The following is a 13,687-nucleotide window of genomic DNA, read 5'->3' on the forward strand; positions in this document are numbered from 1 at the left end:
TTTGGCGACGAATCAACTGAACCGATAAAACTGTACCAAAAGAGGACACGACGCGTGAAGCTGCAATATAGTCGAAGAAGTCTATAAGTATATCAACAGCCCTGACTAGCTGAAGGTTGACTTAACCTATGTGAGGTGGGGCTTGCAACCGAGCTCCCGAAGTACCTGCATAAAACACCTCAGTGTGCGACCTCGCGTGGCGCATGCGGGAAGTCGACAAAGTCGAGACGAGTCGAGCTTGCAAAAAGTAGGTGGTGGCTCTGACCAATGCTGGCTTGTGCAGAGTGGCAGATATGTGCACATGCACGGCTGTCGAAACCACTCCGTATAACAGTCCTCTTAAAACCAAGTCCACAGTATGCCAATCTGCGGCGCAGAGGCGCAGGTTGTTGTCATTCGATCTCCGCGGTACGTGGTCTCCAGGAAATCATTGTGCTGCAATAGTGTTCGCAGCCTGCAATTAGGCCTATTGAACATGTGAGCGAGACGGAACGAGGCAAGACTTGGCTGTTATTGGGCTCTTGGGCCTCGTGACTTCCTCTTGTCATGAATCTATGTCTACAATAGAATGTACAGCGCTAATTTCGAGTAGAGTAGGGAGAGTGCTAGCCGAAGCCATCGCGCAAGAGTTGCTTTGCATATCAGTGGGAAGTCAACTCGGGCCGGGGACCCTTGGCAGTAGTAGTCTTTGACTGGGTCTGTCTGAGCGCGTTCTGCACCAGTCGCATAGTCCGCTTTGGCACGTACAGCCTGCTGCCGAGCAAGAACACACCAGTGAGCAGTGCTAATGCACCAGCTTGATGTGCTGCTGCCAAGGGAGTCGGAACGAGATACCAGAGAGTCGTAATGCCTAGGGTGACCTGCAAGCTGACCAGATGCACCACGCCGAGCATGCCAACTTTGCCTTTGCGAGGTAGTGTCGCCCGAACAGCCGGGCTGAATCTGCTGTATGCCCACAGTGCCATGATGGCAGTGAAGGTTGTTGTCGCCAAAATTCGGTGGTCGAGCTGGACGAGGACTGGGTTCTCAAGAGCATTCCGCCAGTACAAGTCCTTCTGATCCTCGCTGTGCGAGTAGAAGGGATCGAACATCTCCCGCTTCGGTGGAAGTAGGCCTTGACCCATCCATGGGAAGTCATTGTAGATCAGTCCTGCGTCAAGACCAGCGACCAGCGCTCCCGACATGGCTGTAACGAAGGTCAGCACCGCGAGCCCGGCTACCAGAGTCTTGAATCTCTTCAGCTCTGGCCGCTTCAAGGTCTCGAGTAGTTTTGCGCCCTCTACTGGGTCTTTCAATAGACTGCGCTCCTTCAGGATGTGCAGTCCATTCCAGAACATGCATAGGTATGCGATGAAGGCGGTACCCAGGTGTGCTGCCAGTCTGTATTGAGACACTCGTGGCTGTTGGCCTTGCTTGAACAGATCGTCTTTGAGCCCGCTCTTGACCATCCACCAGCCGATGACGCCTTGGAATCCAATAAGACCACTTATGCCGACCAGCCGAAGAGCCATTGGCTTGCTGACCCTTCGCCTGATGATGAAGTATGCAGTTGGCAACAGGAAAGTGATGCCAACCACACGCCCCCATAGTCGGTGTCCCCACTCCATCCAGTAAATCTGCTTGAACTCCTCCAAGTTCATCCTGCTATTCAACATTTTGAACTCCGGAGAAAGCTTGTACAAGGCGAACTCTTCTTCCCATGCTGCCTGATCGCGTGGTGGGAAAGAGCCGGTCACTGGCCGCCATTCCGTGATGCTCAGACCAGATTCCGTCAATCGCGTGAGACCACCAAATACGACAATTCCAAAGACGGAAGCGGCTGAGCCTAACAGCCAGTATGCGACCGATTTGGAGCTAGTCTCTGGGAATGAGGATATTCTCGCATTCGATGTCGGGATTTGTCGCGCTGGAGCATCACCCAACGTCCTTCCCAACGCTCCTAGAGGGGATGTCGGCGACTGTGCGGCGGATGATTGTGCTCGCGAGCCCGCTGGACCACCTTTGCGAAAGGCCTGGAGGAATGGAGTCTGCTGTTTCGCCTTCCAGATCTGCGGAGATTTCGCCTGCTGTTGCATGCACCTTCGACAAACGAAGGCATCCTGGTATGCTGCCTTGAAGGCTAGGCGTGCCCGTATGGGCGCTGAACCGAATATCGATGCCATCGCTGGCCGCCAGAGGGAGAGAGTCCAATATCGAATGAGAGGGAGAGGAAGTCGTCGAAGTCATCACCAATTCAGATGCACGATCTGGACCCTGCAGCTCCGCCGGCGAAGATCGTGCCGACGACCCTTGCTCCGATGGCTGGCGCCGTGACGGAGCTGGTGAACATCATGCCTTGCCATAGTTGGCAACGGTCGAGGTGCAGAGCACGCGGCCGGGTGCAGCACCGCGGGTGAGCGCTATCTTCACCTGACCGCACACCACAGCACGCGACAGCGATGCGGGCAGCTGCTGCGCGTGACGGTCGCCCACCGCTGATCGTCCATCTCACGCGCTCCCCGCCCCGGTGTAACAGCCAGCAGCATCAGCAGTAGCACCGAGTCCACTTGACGAAAAGCTCCGCCGATGCTGTAATACCCTCCTCCACCTCCTCGACCCCCCGTGACCGCCGCCATGGACGGCCGCGACGTCTCCCGTCAAGCTTCCACCGCCTCATCTCAACCCTCAGACAGGATGACGTCCGCCAGCGAGTCGTGGTCATTCGCAGAGTCGCCTACCACCAGCACCAATCTGTCTCGCTCCATCTTCGGATCAAGCAGCAGCAGCAACCCACATGCACCCTCTGCCACCCTCGATCACGAACGTGTCCAGCCCGTTTCAGAGCAGCAACAACCACTGGCTTCGCTCCAGCCGCCGCCAGTCATGAAAGAGCAGCAGTATGAGGCAGACGCACGACTGGGCGCTCGTCGTCTGCCACGAGTGGAGAAGGATGTGGACGATGTGAACATCCCGCCGTCTTCTTCCTCGCGAGGCATGCACGGCAGAGCTGCTTCGAATACCTTGACCACCTTGAGCAGGCTATTCGCTGTGCAGGCCGCGACCTCGCCTGGAAGCTCAAGACAAGCCTCGTATACAATGCCGCCCAGATACCCTTCTACATATGTTAGATCCATGCATGGTGACGGGGCGGCCGCCCTTCCAGAGCACCTGTACTCTCGCGGTCTACTCTCCGGCCGGCATTCAGACATCACCGTTCACGCGTTTGGGCATGAGTACAAGCTACATCGACTAATCCTAGATCGAGCCCCCTTCTTTTCGAGTGCACTGTCTCCGCCCTGGCTAGAAGCAAACGCAAAGGAGATGAAGGTACATCCAGAAGATATCGACCCATCCATCACACAAACGGCATTTGAGCTGGCTCTCAAGCGTCTGTACGGCTGCTGTAACATTGCCGAGGAAGATCAAGACCCCGTTGGTCTGTTTGCGACCGGATGCTGGCTTGAAATGCAAGACCTGGTCGACTCAGCGATCGAATCTATGCTTCGACAAATGACCAACGAGACTTTGTCTCCGCTCATCAGACTTGTGACCTCAAATTACTATGGGAGAGCTGGAGACAAAGTGCTCGCCAGCGCCAAGTCAATGCTTTGCAGAGACGGCTGGAAGATGCCACTGCGTTTCTGGGATGGCATACCAGGTGATATCATCCGCGAAATTGTGGGAGGAGATGGCTTTTTCATCGATGGCGAATTCGATCGATGGGTGTTGTCCAAGCGCCTCTTGGATCGCCGGCTGCGACAGCAAGCCATTGCAGCAGGCCTGTTTGAGCCTGGGAACCGCCGCAAAGTCCTCAAGGTACCAGAGAGCGCCAGCTTAATGGCCGTACGCTTCGATGGCTTATACCGCAAAGGTGACGGCGGCTACAGTCGAGGCGTACCGGACGCGCTGCAGAAGTGGATCGCCTTGTACACGCACCCCGAAGTCGAGCCTCTCTTAGTCCTGGTCGATGAAGGCATCCACTACCTGCACCTTGACTTCGAGCAATTACAATACATCCGTAGCGCTAAGGATTGCTTAGGACTTCCCATCATGTCAGAAAAGGTGATTAGCAATGCGTTGTGGCAGCAGATGGAGCTGCGTCAAAAAGTTATGAACGCCAGAGAGGCCGAGCTGGATCTTGGTCTGAGTGTCGAATGTACGGAAGACGCTGTCCAGACCACTAACAGAGACACGACCATGTCGATACATGCCAGCTCCGGCACGGACCGATCTACGGGCAAGCGAAAAGCAGTAGACGTGGAGCATACAGCAGTCGAAGAGGACATTGACAGCGGCTCCTGGGACGGCAATGGAAGACCGCGTAAGTTTTGGATACCAAGCTCAGACTGTAACATCGTGATGGGTGGTAATGCTGAGCCCATCATCGCCACTTCGAACACCTCCACGATCCAACGCCATGCAAGCAGGTTGAGTGCCACCATTCAGCCGGAGGACGTCCAGTGGGCAGCCGACTTCAGTGCCGTGACGTCCCAGCCACGTCCTCCGTTGACGCTTGACACAACACAGATGCAACCAGAACCATCGACAGTCAGCTATACTCACTTTCCGCCATTCCGGTTCTCTGCAGAGTTCCCAAACCCCAGGCTACTCAAAGACAAGAAGCGTGTCTACAGCAGGACTGTGTTCTACGCGGGGAGTCTTTGGAACATATACATACAGAAAGTGGCATCCTCGCGCAGCAAGCAGCTTGGCGTGTATCTACACAGAGCCAAAGAACGTGAGACTGAGGAAGTAATTGCTGGCACAGCTGGTCTAGCACAAGGCAGTGTCGATGAGCGTATAGGCCAGCTGGAACGGGAAATGATTCTGCGAAGTGAACGTAGAGAGCGCAGACAGCGAAGACGCACCACTGTTGCACCCAACGACATCGACGGAGATGATATGGACAGCAGTGGTAGTGTCGGCATTGATGATGGCAACGAGACATTGGGACTAGGAAGCAGCGTCAGCAGGCCGATTGCTACCCGCAGCCTATTGAGCTACAGGAACCGGAAGAGGAGCCAGACCGATGCTGTTGGCAATTCTCCGCCAGACGCAAGCTCGAACGACATCCCCACTTCACAGGAAGAAGACCATCCCAACATCGATGATGATGACGACTTCTTCGACAATCATGACTCTGAGTCCGAACGCCTTGCGGCAGCCGCATCAAGGTTCCATGTTCCCACTTTACCACCCTACGTCGATGCTAGACCGACCATTCGAACATATTTCAAAATCTACAGCCCTAGCCGAGGCGGCAGAATGCTTAGTGTATACGAGTCTGCGCCTGATAAGTTCAACTTCTCCCAATCATGGGGTTGGAAGAGCAGTACTTTGATGCTTGACGAGGGACTTCTAGATGGCGATGAAGACGATCGCAAGGACGACTTGCTCGATGATTCACAGCGCGAACGAGAGGGAAGAAGGCCAGCTATGAAGGGAAAGGGAGACGGCAAGTTGAGATTCATGGTTGTAATTGGCAATATCTGATCATGCGGGCATGATTGTGCTGTTTTAGATAATGACTGATGACTTGATGAAGCGCGGATATGGATCGTTCTTAAGGGCCATGTTTTGCTTGGCGCAGCAAGATGTGAACAAACTACTGAAGCTGCAGCCGCTACAATGAGACCTGCTCAGTTATAGCCATTGGCATTGGCATACTAAGAATGTGTACACGGGGGATGATCTGCCGCGGGTGCCTTGTCATACTCGCACGCTAAGTAATTCTAACAAGTTTTCCAGCGCATGGAAGGCTATGACGCAGAGTGCTCTGGTATGTTGGGTTCAAGTTATCAAAGGCCGTGCTGCAAGAGTACAGCTGACATTTGCCTTTCCATGCTCTGGATGTTGGCCTGAGGCAATTGTTCTCATGATCAACATTGCGACCCCACTTGCTTCCCCCTCTTCACACTCTTCACACTAATTTTCCACAGTCACCAACAAAAGCAGCTTGCTTTACTTCGACAAGAGCGGAATTGAAACCCTAGCTGCAAAGCTCCTGCAGTAGACCACGAAGCTTGAGCTCGAAACAAAAAAAAGTCTCAATCCAATGTTTACAAATCAACATGGAGTCGGTGAACCCTGTGGAACCACAGATCAGTAAAGCTCGTCAGACTGTTGTGGAGCTATTCATTCGTGGAAGGTCAAAGAAGATCGTTACTCAGTGCGAGAGAAAGAATTATAAATTGAGCTTCTGCTTCTTGAGAATACATCTCACTTCACTTACATTGAGCACGCAATCTGACAAGTTCCCACTTGTCACGTGCACTTTGACGACTTCGTAATAGCAACACTCTTAGGACCAAACAGCACGACCGACTTGCAGACCAAAATGTCTTCCATCAGCACCTACGACGTCTCAGTCCCCATCCTCGTCCGCAACCTCGAGATCCTGACGACAATCCTCAAAAAAGGCGAAGCATGGGCCAAAGAGAATGGCAAAGATGGCGAAGCTTTTCTAAAAACTCGTCTGGTTGATGACATGCTCGTAAGTCAAACCTCTCCAAAACTACCGCCGTCTTATACTACATCATCTCTAACAAAATGCATAGCCACTAAGCTTCCAAATCCACACCTGCTGCAACTCCGCCAAAGCCGTGCTCCCACGTATCGGCGGCGAAACTCCCGTCTCCGCTGACGACAACGAGAAGACTTTTGCGGAATTCTATGCTCGGATTGAGTCCACGATCAAGTTGCTCCGTGCTGCGAAGAAGGAGAAGTTTGTTGGGGCTGTACGTCTTCACTTTCCCCATTCCCTTTTCTCCTTCTCAACCCAAAACTCCAAACGTGCAACAGCTAGCTGACCTTTATCCTTTTTCTTTCCATGCAGAATGAGAAGTGCAATGTCAAATTGGGCCCGAAAGAAATGGAAATGGGAGCTTTGGAGTACTTGCAAAAGTATTGCTTGCCGACTTTCTTCTTCCATTTCATCACGGCGTATAATATTTTGAGGAAAGAGGGTGTCCAGATTGGGAAGTTGGATTTCTTGGATGCTCCCACTTTGACGAGTTGGAGTATGTGAGAGGTTGCACAACGTAGAGCGCGAAGATGGAAAAAGGTCGTGGAAAAGTAGAGGATATCGTGCTCGGGTGTATGAGAAATATGCCTTCAAGGAGAAATGATGATTCAATTAGAAAAAGATATCAGAGAGTCACTCAGATTCTGTGCAGACTATTTGCGATCCAGGCTGTTGTACAGTTTGTGCTGCTTGATGAACGAACTGACAACTGCAGTCAGTGCAGCAAAGCCTAACGCGACTATCCACACCCCTCTCAAGGCATCGACGTAGGCTTCTATCACGCCAGCATGCCAGCCTTTGGGCAGATGATTGAGCTCATCAGTTGAATCTCGTATCCGTCGAATGCGATCCGCAGCGCCAGGTTCATCACCAAACCGCTCGAAAAGTCCTTTCTTCAGCAGATTCTGGAAGACCGCCCCGGCAATCGTGATACCGATCGAGCTGCCCGTGCTTCGGAAAGCATAAGATGCACTGGTGATAACAGCTTGGTACTTGTGGTCGACAGCAGAGATCAATGCGATCAAAGTGATAGTGAGCATGCTGCCGTATGCGAAGCCTTCCATGAAGAGATAGATGAATGGCGGAACAGTAGGGACGTTCTCGTCGAATTGCCATGCGATCAAGCTCGTTGCAACGAGGGAGAGAAGTTGCATGAAGATGTTGAGATACCAGTATTTGCCGGTCCAGCGCATGATGATTCCTGATCCAAGTGATCCTGTTGCTGTGCCGACTGCTTGCGGGATGAAGAGAGTTCCAGCTCGTGTAGCTGTGACGTTGCGGACAACCTGGAAGAAGATGGGTCCGTAGTAGATCAAGCCAAAGACGCTCATGGTCATGAACCAGTTAGTCAGGCATGCTGCGGCGACGCTTTGGTGAAGGAGGAGTCGGACGGGGATGATGGGTTCGGAGGCAACGCGATCCTCGATGAAGACGAATGCGGCGAGAGCTACGAAGCTGAGAGGGATGGAGACGTAGACCAGAGGGTGCTTCCATGGCACGATGTTCCCGCCACTGTTCAGGCCGAGGAGCAGCAGCACAAGCGCGGTGACGAGAGTGATAGCCCCAAGAAAGTCGACGCGCCTGATCTTGGACTTGTCAGTCTCTTTCACTGGTATGTCGAGCATGTAGGTGCCGAACAAGCCTCCGACTACAGCAAATGGGACCTGGATGTAAAATGCTGTCGCATAAGTTAGCCAACACTCAGCACCATATTTCCCTAAGATAGAATGCGAGACCACTTACCATATCGCCACCCATACGTATCATTAATCCATCCACCAAACACACCACCCAACCCCATACCAGCTCCAAATACCACATTTCCAATCCCCTGCCACAATCCCCTCTTCCTCAGTGGAATCAAATCACTCGCCACAAAAACAGACACGGTATTCAAACACCCTCCACCCGCACCCGCCACAACTCTCCCAAGAATCATCATTTCCGCGTTCTTCGCCAGCCCACAAAGTAGCGTGCCCGCAGAAAAGAACGTAAAAGCAAAAATCAGACCTGCCCTCCTTCCATAAATATCCGTTAACTTCCCCGAAAGTGGTTGGAAAGCTGAATTAGCGATCAGATATCCCGTGGCAATCCAACTGAAAGAGGTTCCAGAATTGAAGGAACTGCTGATGGGGCCTGATAAGGTCGCGACGATGGTCGTGTCTAGTGCGGCGAGGAATGTCACCATCCAGAGGGAAGACATGGTGGCGAGGAGTTTTCGCGTCGAAGGTTCTGCGGCGAGAGGAACATGACCAGATTCATATTCGCGGCGTTCTTGTTCGGCTTGGGCTTCGAGGGCGGAGACATTTTCTGCTGGGAGAGTGCCATGATTTGTGCCGTCTTGGTTGGGATGGAGTAGGGAAGTTTGCTCGGTGATAGGTTCCGGAGGGAGAGATTGGAGCTTGTCTTTTTTGGGCATTATGGAAGGGGCAACGCCGCTTGGCCTTTCGTCCCGTGTGGTGGATGAGTGTTGGAATAGGTGTTTCGGTTTGATGTGGTATGGCGTGAGGTCATTGTTGAATTGTGAAGATGGCCGGGCTGTCGGCCTATCGCGGCCGAAGACTTTTCGGATCCGATCAGATCAACGGCCAGGATGGCAACTTACGCATGGCTGTGCATATTTTGTATTGACCGTCTTTGTCGCTCGTACACGTGCCATCATACAATGGCTGCCTATATGGCACTGCGCCAAGGGTTCAAGGTCTACGGTCTGCAGCAAGTCACAACAGCAAAGCTACATGACAGATCTAAATATCGATTTCTCGAAGACTATTTGAGCTTCTACATCATCTGCTACATGCTCGATCTCGGCATAAGAGCAAGGGTATGCAGAGAGCACTTTAGTCGTCTCCCACTACATAGCGCTCACTCTGCCGACTCATGCCAGCCTCTTCATCTCTGAGGCGCTGGAATCCATTGGTAGCCTTTCCATTTGGAGGCGAATATGGCTCGTGACAATCTGCAGCCATTAAGCTCGGATAGTATCGCCGCCAGTTGAAATATGTTACCGCAAATCCGAGTATGCTCCCGCTCACGACGTCAAACACATCGTGCCTGTAGTCTTCCAATCTGCTCACTGCAATCAAAGCAGCGCCGAGCAGAGGCAGTAGACATGCCAACACCACAATCAGACTTGCTCTTGGCCTCAGCACATGCAACTGGCTCGCCATCAAAAGTGCTATCCAACCCAAGCCAGAGAAGGCGAAACTGCTATGCCCGCTAGGATAGCTGCGCCACCCATCATGGAGCACGTGGTGATTTGTTTCTGTACACACTTCCACTGAGATCATCTCGTTTCGAGGCGTGCCTTCGGCTGGTTTGCAGCGAGCGATCAGATCGGGTCGAGGGCGGCCGATCGCATCTTTCAAAATATCGGTGATCATCGTAGCCATGAGAATGGCAGAGAAGAGGCCGAGGAAGGTGATGTGGATTTGATGAGCAGGCGGTCGTGCGATGAGGGACCATGCTGCAAGTGCACCAAGAGGGATGCCGCAACCATAGATCAGTAGCCAGACTGAGACACTTGTCAGCACACAGTCTTCAAATAGAGCTCGTGGGGTGTGTCGATACCAAGATCTACTCTTTCCACCTCGGCATGAGGGTGCTGTAGACGCGGATCATCGAGTCTGAACTGCGAATGGAAGGGGGCATCGAACAACTTCAGGATGATGAAGCCCGCGATCAGGATGGCCAGGCCCAGATAGTCGCCTGCGTAGCTTCTCTGCCAGAAGCGCTGCGCCGTCTCCCAAAGACCGGATTCATGGTTCGCGGCAGCTTTGCTGGAGGTGCTGCCGGGCATGACCGATCATAAGAAGAGATGGAATGGTGAAAGTGGAAGCTGGCACGCAGGCATGCTTGCGGGTGACGGCATGTGGAGAGCTCGCCAACACGCGTTGCACTTCTTTCTCCCACGCGCCGGACACAACCACAACCACATCATGCGACGAAGAGACACAAGCAAGCTGGAGTGAGCGCGCACACATCGCGACAATATGGCCGACGAACAGCAGCTCATCGCGCCCTTCCCGCTGCCGCCGCCATTTTACGAGCACTTTACGAAGGACAATCTCGAGCGACTCCGAGAGCTGCGCAAGGAACTAAATAACGGCGAAAGCGATGCGACGAACAAGGACATCGACGTGCTCTCCCTCCCACCCGAGCTCCGCTACCTCATTCCACCTCCACCGCCTGCGACATCAAAATTTACAGTCTTCGGGAATGAAATCGACCTCGAAGCACCAGAGCCCTCGCTGGAGGGCGCTGGAATCGATCAGCTGTATCCAGACGACCCTTCAGTGAAGACCAATCCTCAGCCACATCTGATCGCTCTAGCACGCTCACTGCTTACCACCTTCCTTGGTTTGCTGGGCATATTGGGGCAAGATCCAACACTGTACGAGGAACGCATCACAGATCTGCAAGCCATCGTCTTCAACATGCACTCGCTCATCAACCAATACCGGCCACACCAAGCGAGAGAGAGTCTGATCATGCTTATGGAAGACCGCGTGGAGAGGATGCGAGCAGAGATTCGTGGTATTGAGGAAGGCAAGGAGAGAGTTGCAAAGCTACTTGAAGGCATGCGACAAGGAGAGCACGCATTCGCAAACGAGGACGACATCAAGTTGGTCAATGGACAATCTAAGAAGAAGGATCCAGAGGCAAAGCGAAAGGCCAGACAAAGGACTACGTGGGACATGCTGGAGGCTGAAGTTGGTTGAAAGAAAGCCGCAGGCAGGTTCACTGCCACTGCCACAACGAATACAGGAATTGCACAGTGGCTGAGCTTTGTGCGAGCACTGGACAGCGCCATGGCAACGCTGAGGCTGTGTCGCTCCGCACGGAAGCCTCACTCCAGCCTTTCCCGATGCCCTCCACGGAGAGGCCCAAGCGCATGTGATTATTGACCTAGGGCCCAGGACCGGCATGCCCTTTCTTGCGCTGAGAGAGGGTAACAACATGAGGTCATTCAGTAGGCACCAGTCGGCCCACCATAACACCACTGGCCCTTCCATCACAGCTATTGGCACCGTTGCTCCGCAGACCGAAGGTCTTCATTCGTTCGGAGTACACATGAAGCTGCATAGCATGCAGCGCTCGATGAAAATCACACGCGATCACGTTCGAGCACCTCTCATCGCAATCAATCTGCCACAATGGTGAGAACGAACATAAAACCAACATCTCCCTGCCCAACGGCCCATCCCGCAAGACGACCGTATCCTATAGGCCACCTTCTAGGCTCCTATAACCTACTCCTAAATTACAACTGCGCCCCCTCTCCAAACCAGGGATAGCCACCTAGAACACTACTCCCCAAAATTCTCACTTGGCAGAAAGGAAAAGCATCCGTAGCCTATGAACGCACTCGGCTCCGCGCGCGCAGGTGATTTCTTGGCTCTATGTGACCCTCAGATCCTGGTCCACTTCGTACTTTTGGGTAGTAACTTCGCTGCTTCGCCGGAGTCAGCCAGACAGGGGTATCCCTTTGACATCACTTAATCGGCGGCCTGAGGAATTTCATGTTGTACTTCTGTTCCTTTCTACCGTCGACGTCGGGGTTATGTCATAGGTCATCTGCTTGACACGGTCTGTAGATGGGTAGGGTATGGTATGCTGGTTGTTGCGTTTTGTGCGGAAGGAACGCCGGTGGGATGAAGGGTGATTAGGTATTGTTGCGAGTTTGTGACTACAGGCTCGCGTGGAACTGGAGACGGTAGATCACGTCTCAAGGAGAGACTTCATGAATCGCAAACGCAGACAGGAGAGGACAGGGAGATGTGATGTGATGAGAGAGAAGTGTGACATACTCCCAACGTTCCCAACTCCATATTGTTGTGTGGACAGTGGGAGTAGAAGAAATTGAATTGAATGTTTTGCTTTGTAGCAAATAATAATGAAATCTCTATCCAAAGGAAAAAGTTTGCACAAATCGAAGTAAAGAGGGAGACCCAACTCCAACCCCATCCAACCAAGTCCAGACCCGAGGAAGGAGAAGTTAAGTCTTTTTTATTTTCTTTTCGTTTTTCGACCTTCATGGGCCGCATGAGGGGAAGTGCTTCCCGAGCACCTTCTCGTCCATTTCGTCACGGAGCCAATGGTCCAGCAAAGCACGGTCAGCTTCAGGTCATTCGTTCGTTTTTGTCATCGTCTGTGGTCCAGTTGATTTGGTTTGGTCTGCTTTGATGCACATGTTTCCTACTGACCAGCAGCAGCAGCTTTCTTCTGATATCGATATTGTTCTGCATCGCCTGCTGCAGCTGCGTTTGCTTGACCTGCTCCTGCTCCTGTGATTTATTTGGTTAGCTTCTGGTATTACGCGACAATTGATCGATCGATGATGATGTGGCGGTGGTAGTTCAGGTGACACAAGAAAAGATCATGGGCAATGTTCGGCTCCGATGTAAGTGAAGGGACTCAAAGAGGCAGATATTCGGAAGATGTGTAGAAAGAAAGAGTACGTACCTTTTACCTTGAACCTCTCCTCTCGCTGCTCCTCGATCTGCTGCTGCTGTTGCTGCCCGTCGAAGTCGTCGTGTGACTTCTTTTGCGATTGCTGCTGCTGTAGCCGCTGCTGTTGTGACTGCTGCTGCTGTGATAATTGCTGCTGTGATTGTGATGACTGCTGCTGCTGCTGCTGCTGTAATGGCTGCTGTTGCTGCTGTGTTGATTTCCGGCTACTGAATGCGCCCGCGATCGCGCCGAATATGTTGAGGTTGATTCCCGCCTACGATGGACAATGTCAGTGAACATGTTCAAGAGGTTTTATGAGTGGAGGGAGGGGATGGGGATGTGGAGAGAAGAGGAGGAAAGAGACATACCGATGCACTGGCTTTTGCCGAGTGCTCTTGCTCTTCGATAACATAGTCGTCGTCGTCCCGTTGAAGAACATCTTGTTGATCTTTCTTGTTACCAGAAAGTGGTTGTTGTTTGGTTGTTGTCAAAGTGTTATCGTGATGTGGAGACATCCTCTCGAATGTGGAGGGAGGGAGTTCCGGATATCTTATACTACCACGAGGCTCAGACAAAAGGAGGCGCACGCGCACGTACAAGGAGCCGTAAGAATAAGCAGGGGGCTGACACGGCACGCGGAGTGAAAAGACTTCTTCAACAACCCTTTGCCTGCCTAAAACGCTCGGATCGTTGGGTAGTGCAGTATGAGAAAGAAATTAGTAGGGGGCCCGG

At 52.6% G+C, this 13,687-nt stretch overlaps 7 protein-coding genes across 7 annotated transcripts; 3 read left to right on the forward strand and 4 right to left on the reverse strand.

Moving 5' to 3' along the window:
* Nucleotides 1-641: 641 nt before the first annotated feature.
* RHO25_001958 (uncharacterized protein) lies at nt 642-2,162 on the reverse strand (the record flags this gene model as incomplete). Its single annotated transcript, XM_023594554.2, has 1 exon — nt 642-2,162. The coding sequence occupies one exon, from the start codon at nt 2,160-2,162 to the stop codon at nt 642-644; it is 1,521 nt and encodes a 506-aa protein (XP_023459977.1).
* A 451-nt stretch (nt 2,163-2,613) lies between these two features.
* Nucleotides 2,614-5,472, forward strand: RHO25_001959 (uncharacterized protein; the record flags this gene model as incomplete). The annotated part of the gene is made up of 1 exon (XM_023594555.2): nt 2,614-5,472. The coding sequence occupies one exon, from the start codon at nt 2,614-2,616 to the stop codon at nt 5,470-5,472; it is 2,859 nt and encodes a 952-aa protein (XP_023459980.1).
* Nucleotides 5,473-6,316: 844 nt separating this feature from the next.
* RHO25_001960 (uncharacterized protein) lies at nt 6,317-7,006 on the forward strand (the record flags this gene model as incomplete). Its single annotated transcript, XM_023594556.2, has 3 exons — nt 6,317-6,472; nt 6,537-6,716; nt 6,815-7,006. 3 exons carry the CDS (start codon nt 6,317-6,319, stop codon nt 7,004-7,006), a joined length of 528 nt encoding a protein of 175 aa, XP_023459979.1.
* Nucleotides 7,007-7,155: 149 nt separating this feature from the next.
* RHO25_001961 (uncharacterized protein) lies at nt 7,156-8,921 on the reverse strand (the record flags this gene model as incomplete). Its single annotated transcript, XM_023594557.2, has 2 exons — nt 7,156-8,180; nt 8,246-8,921. 2 exons carry the CDS (start codon nt 8,919-8,921, stop codon nt 7,156-7,158), a joined length of 1,701 nt encoding a protein of 566 aa, XP_023459982.1.
* Nucleotides 8,922-9,342: 421 nt separating this feature from the next.
* Nucleotides 9,343-10,301, reverse strand: RHO25_001962 (uncharacterized protein; the record flags this gene model as incomplete). The annotated part of the gene is made up of 2 exons (XM_023594558.2): nt 9,343-10,016; nt 10,073-10,301. 2 exons carry the CDS (start codon nt 10,299-10,301, stop codon nt 9,343-9,345), a joined length of 903 nt encoding a protein of 300 aa, XP_023459981.1.
* A 193-nt stretch (nt 10,302-10,494) lies between these two features.
* Nucleotides 10,495-11,223, forward strand: RHO25_001963 (uncharacterized protein; the record flags this gene model as incomplete). The annotated part of the gene is made up of 1 exon (XM_023594559.2): nt 10,495-11,223. The coding sequence occupies one exon, from the start codon at nt 10,495-10,497 to the stop codon at nt 11,221-11,223; it is 729 nt and encodes a 242-aa protein (XP_023459984.1).
* Nucleotides 11,224-12,700: 1,477 nt separating this feature from the next.
* Nucleotides 12,701-13,470, reverse strand: RHO25_001964 (uncharacterized protein; the record flags this gene model as incomplete). The annotated part of the gene is made up of 3 exons (XM_023594560.2): nt 12,701-12,789; nt 12,968-13,229; nt 13,324-13,470. 3 exons carry the CDS (start codon nt 13,468-13,470, stop codon nt 12,701-12,703), a joined length of 498 nt encoding a protein of 165 aa, XP_023459983.1.
* Nucleotides 13,471-13,687: the final 217 nt, after the last annotated feature.

This window comes from Cercospora beticola, chromosome 1 (genome assembly GCF_033473495.1).
Source record: "Cercospora beticola chromosome 1, complete sequence".
NCBI classification, from domain to species: Eukaryota; Fungi; Ascomycota; class Dothideomycetes; order Mycosphaerellales; family Mycosphaerellaceae; genus Cercospora; species Cercospora beticola.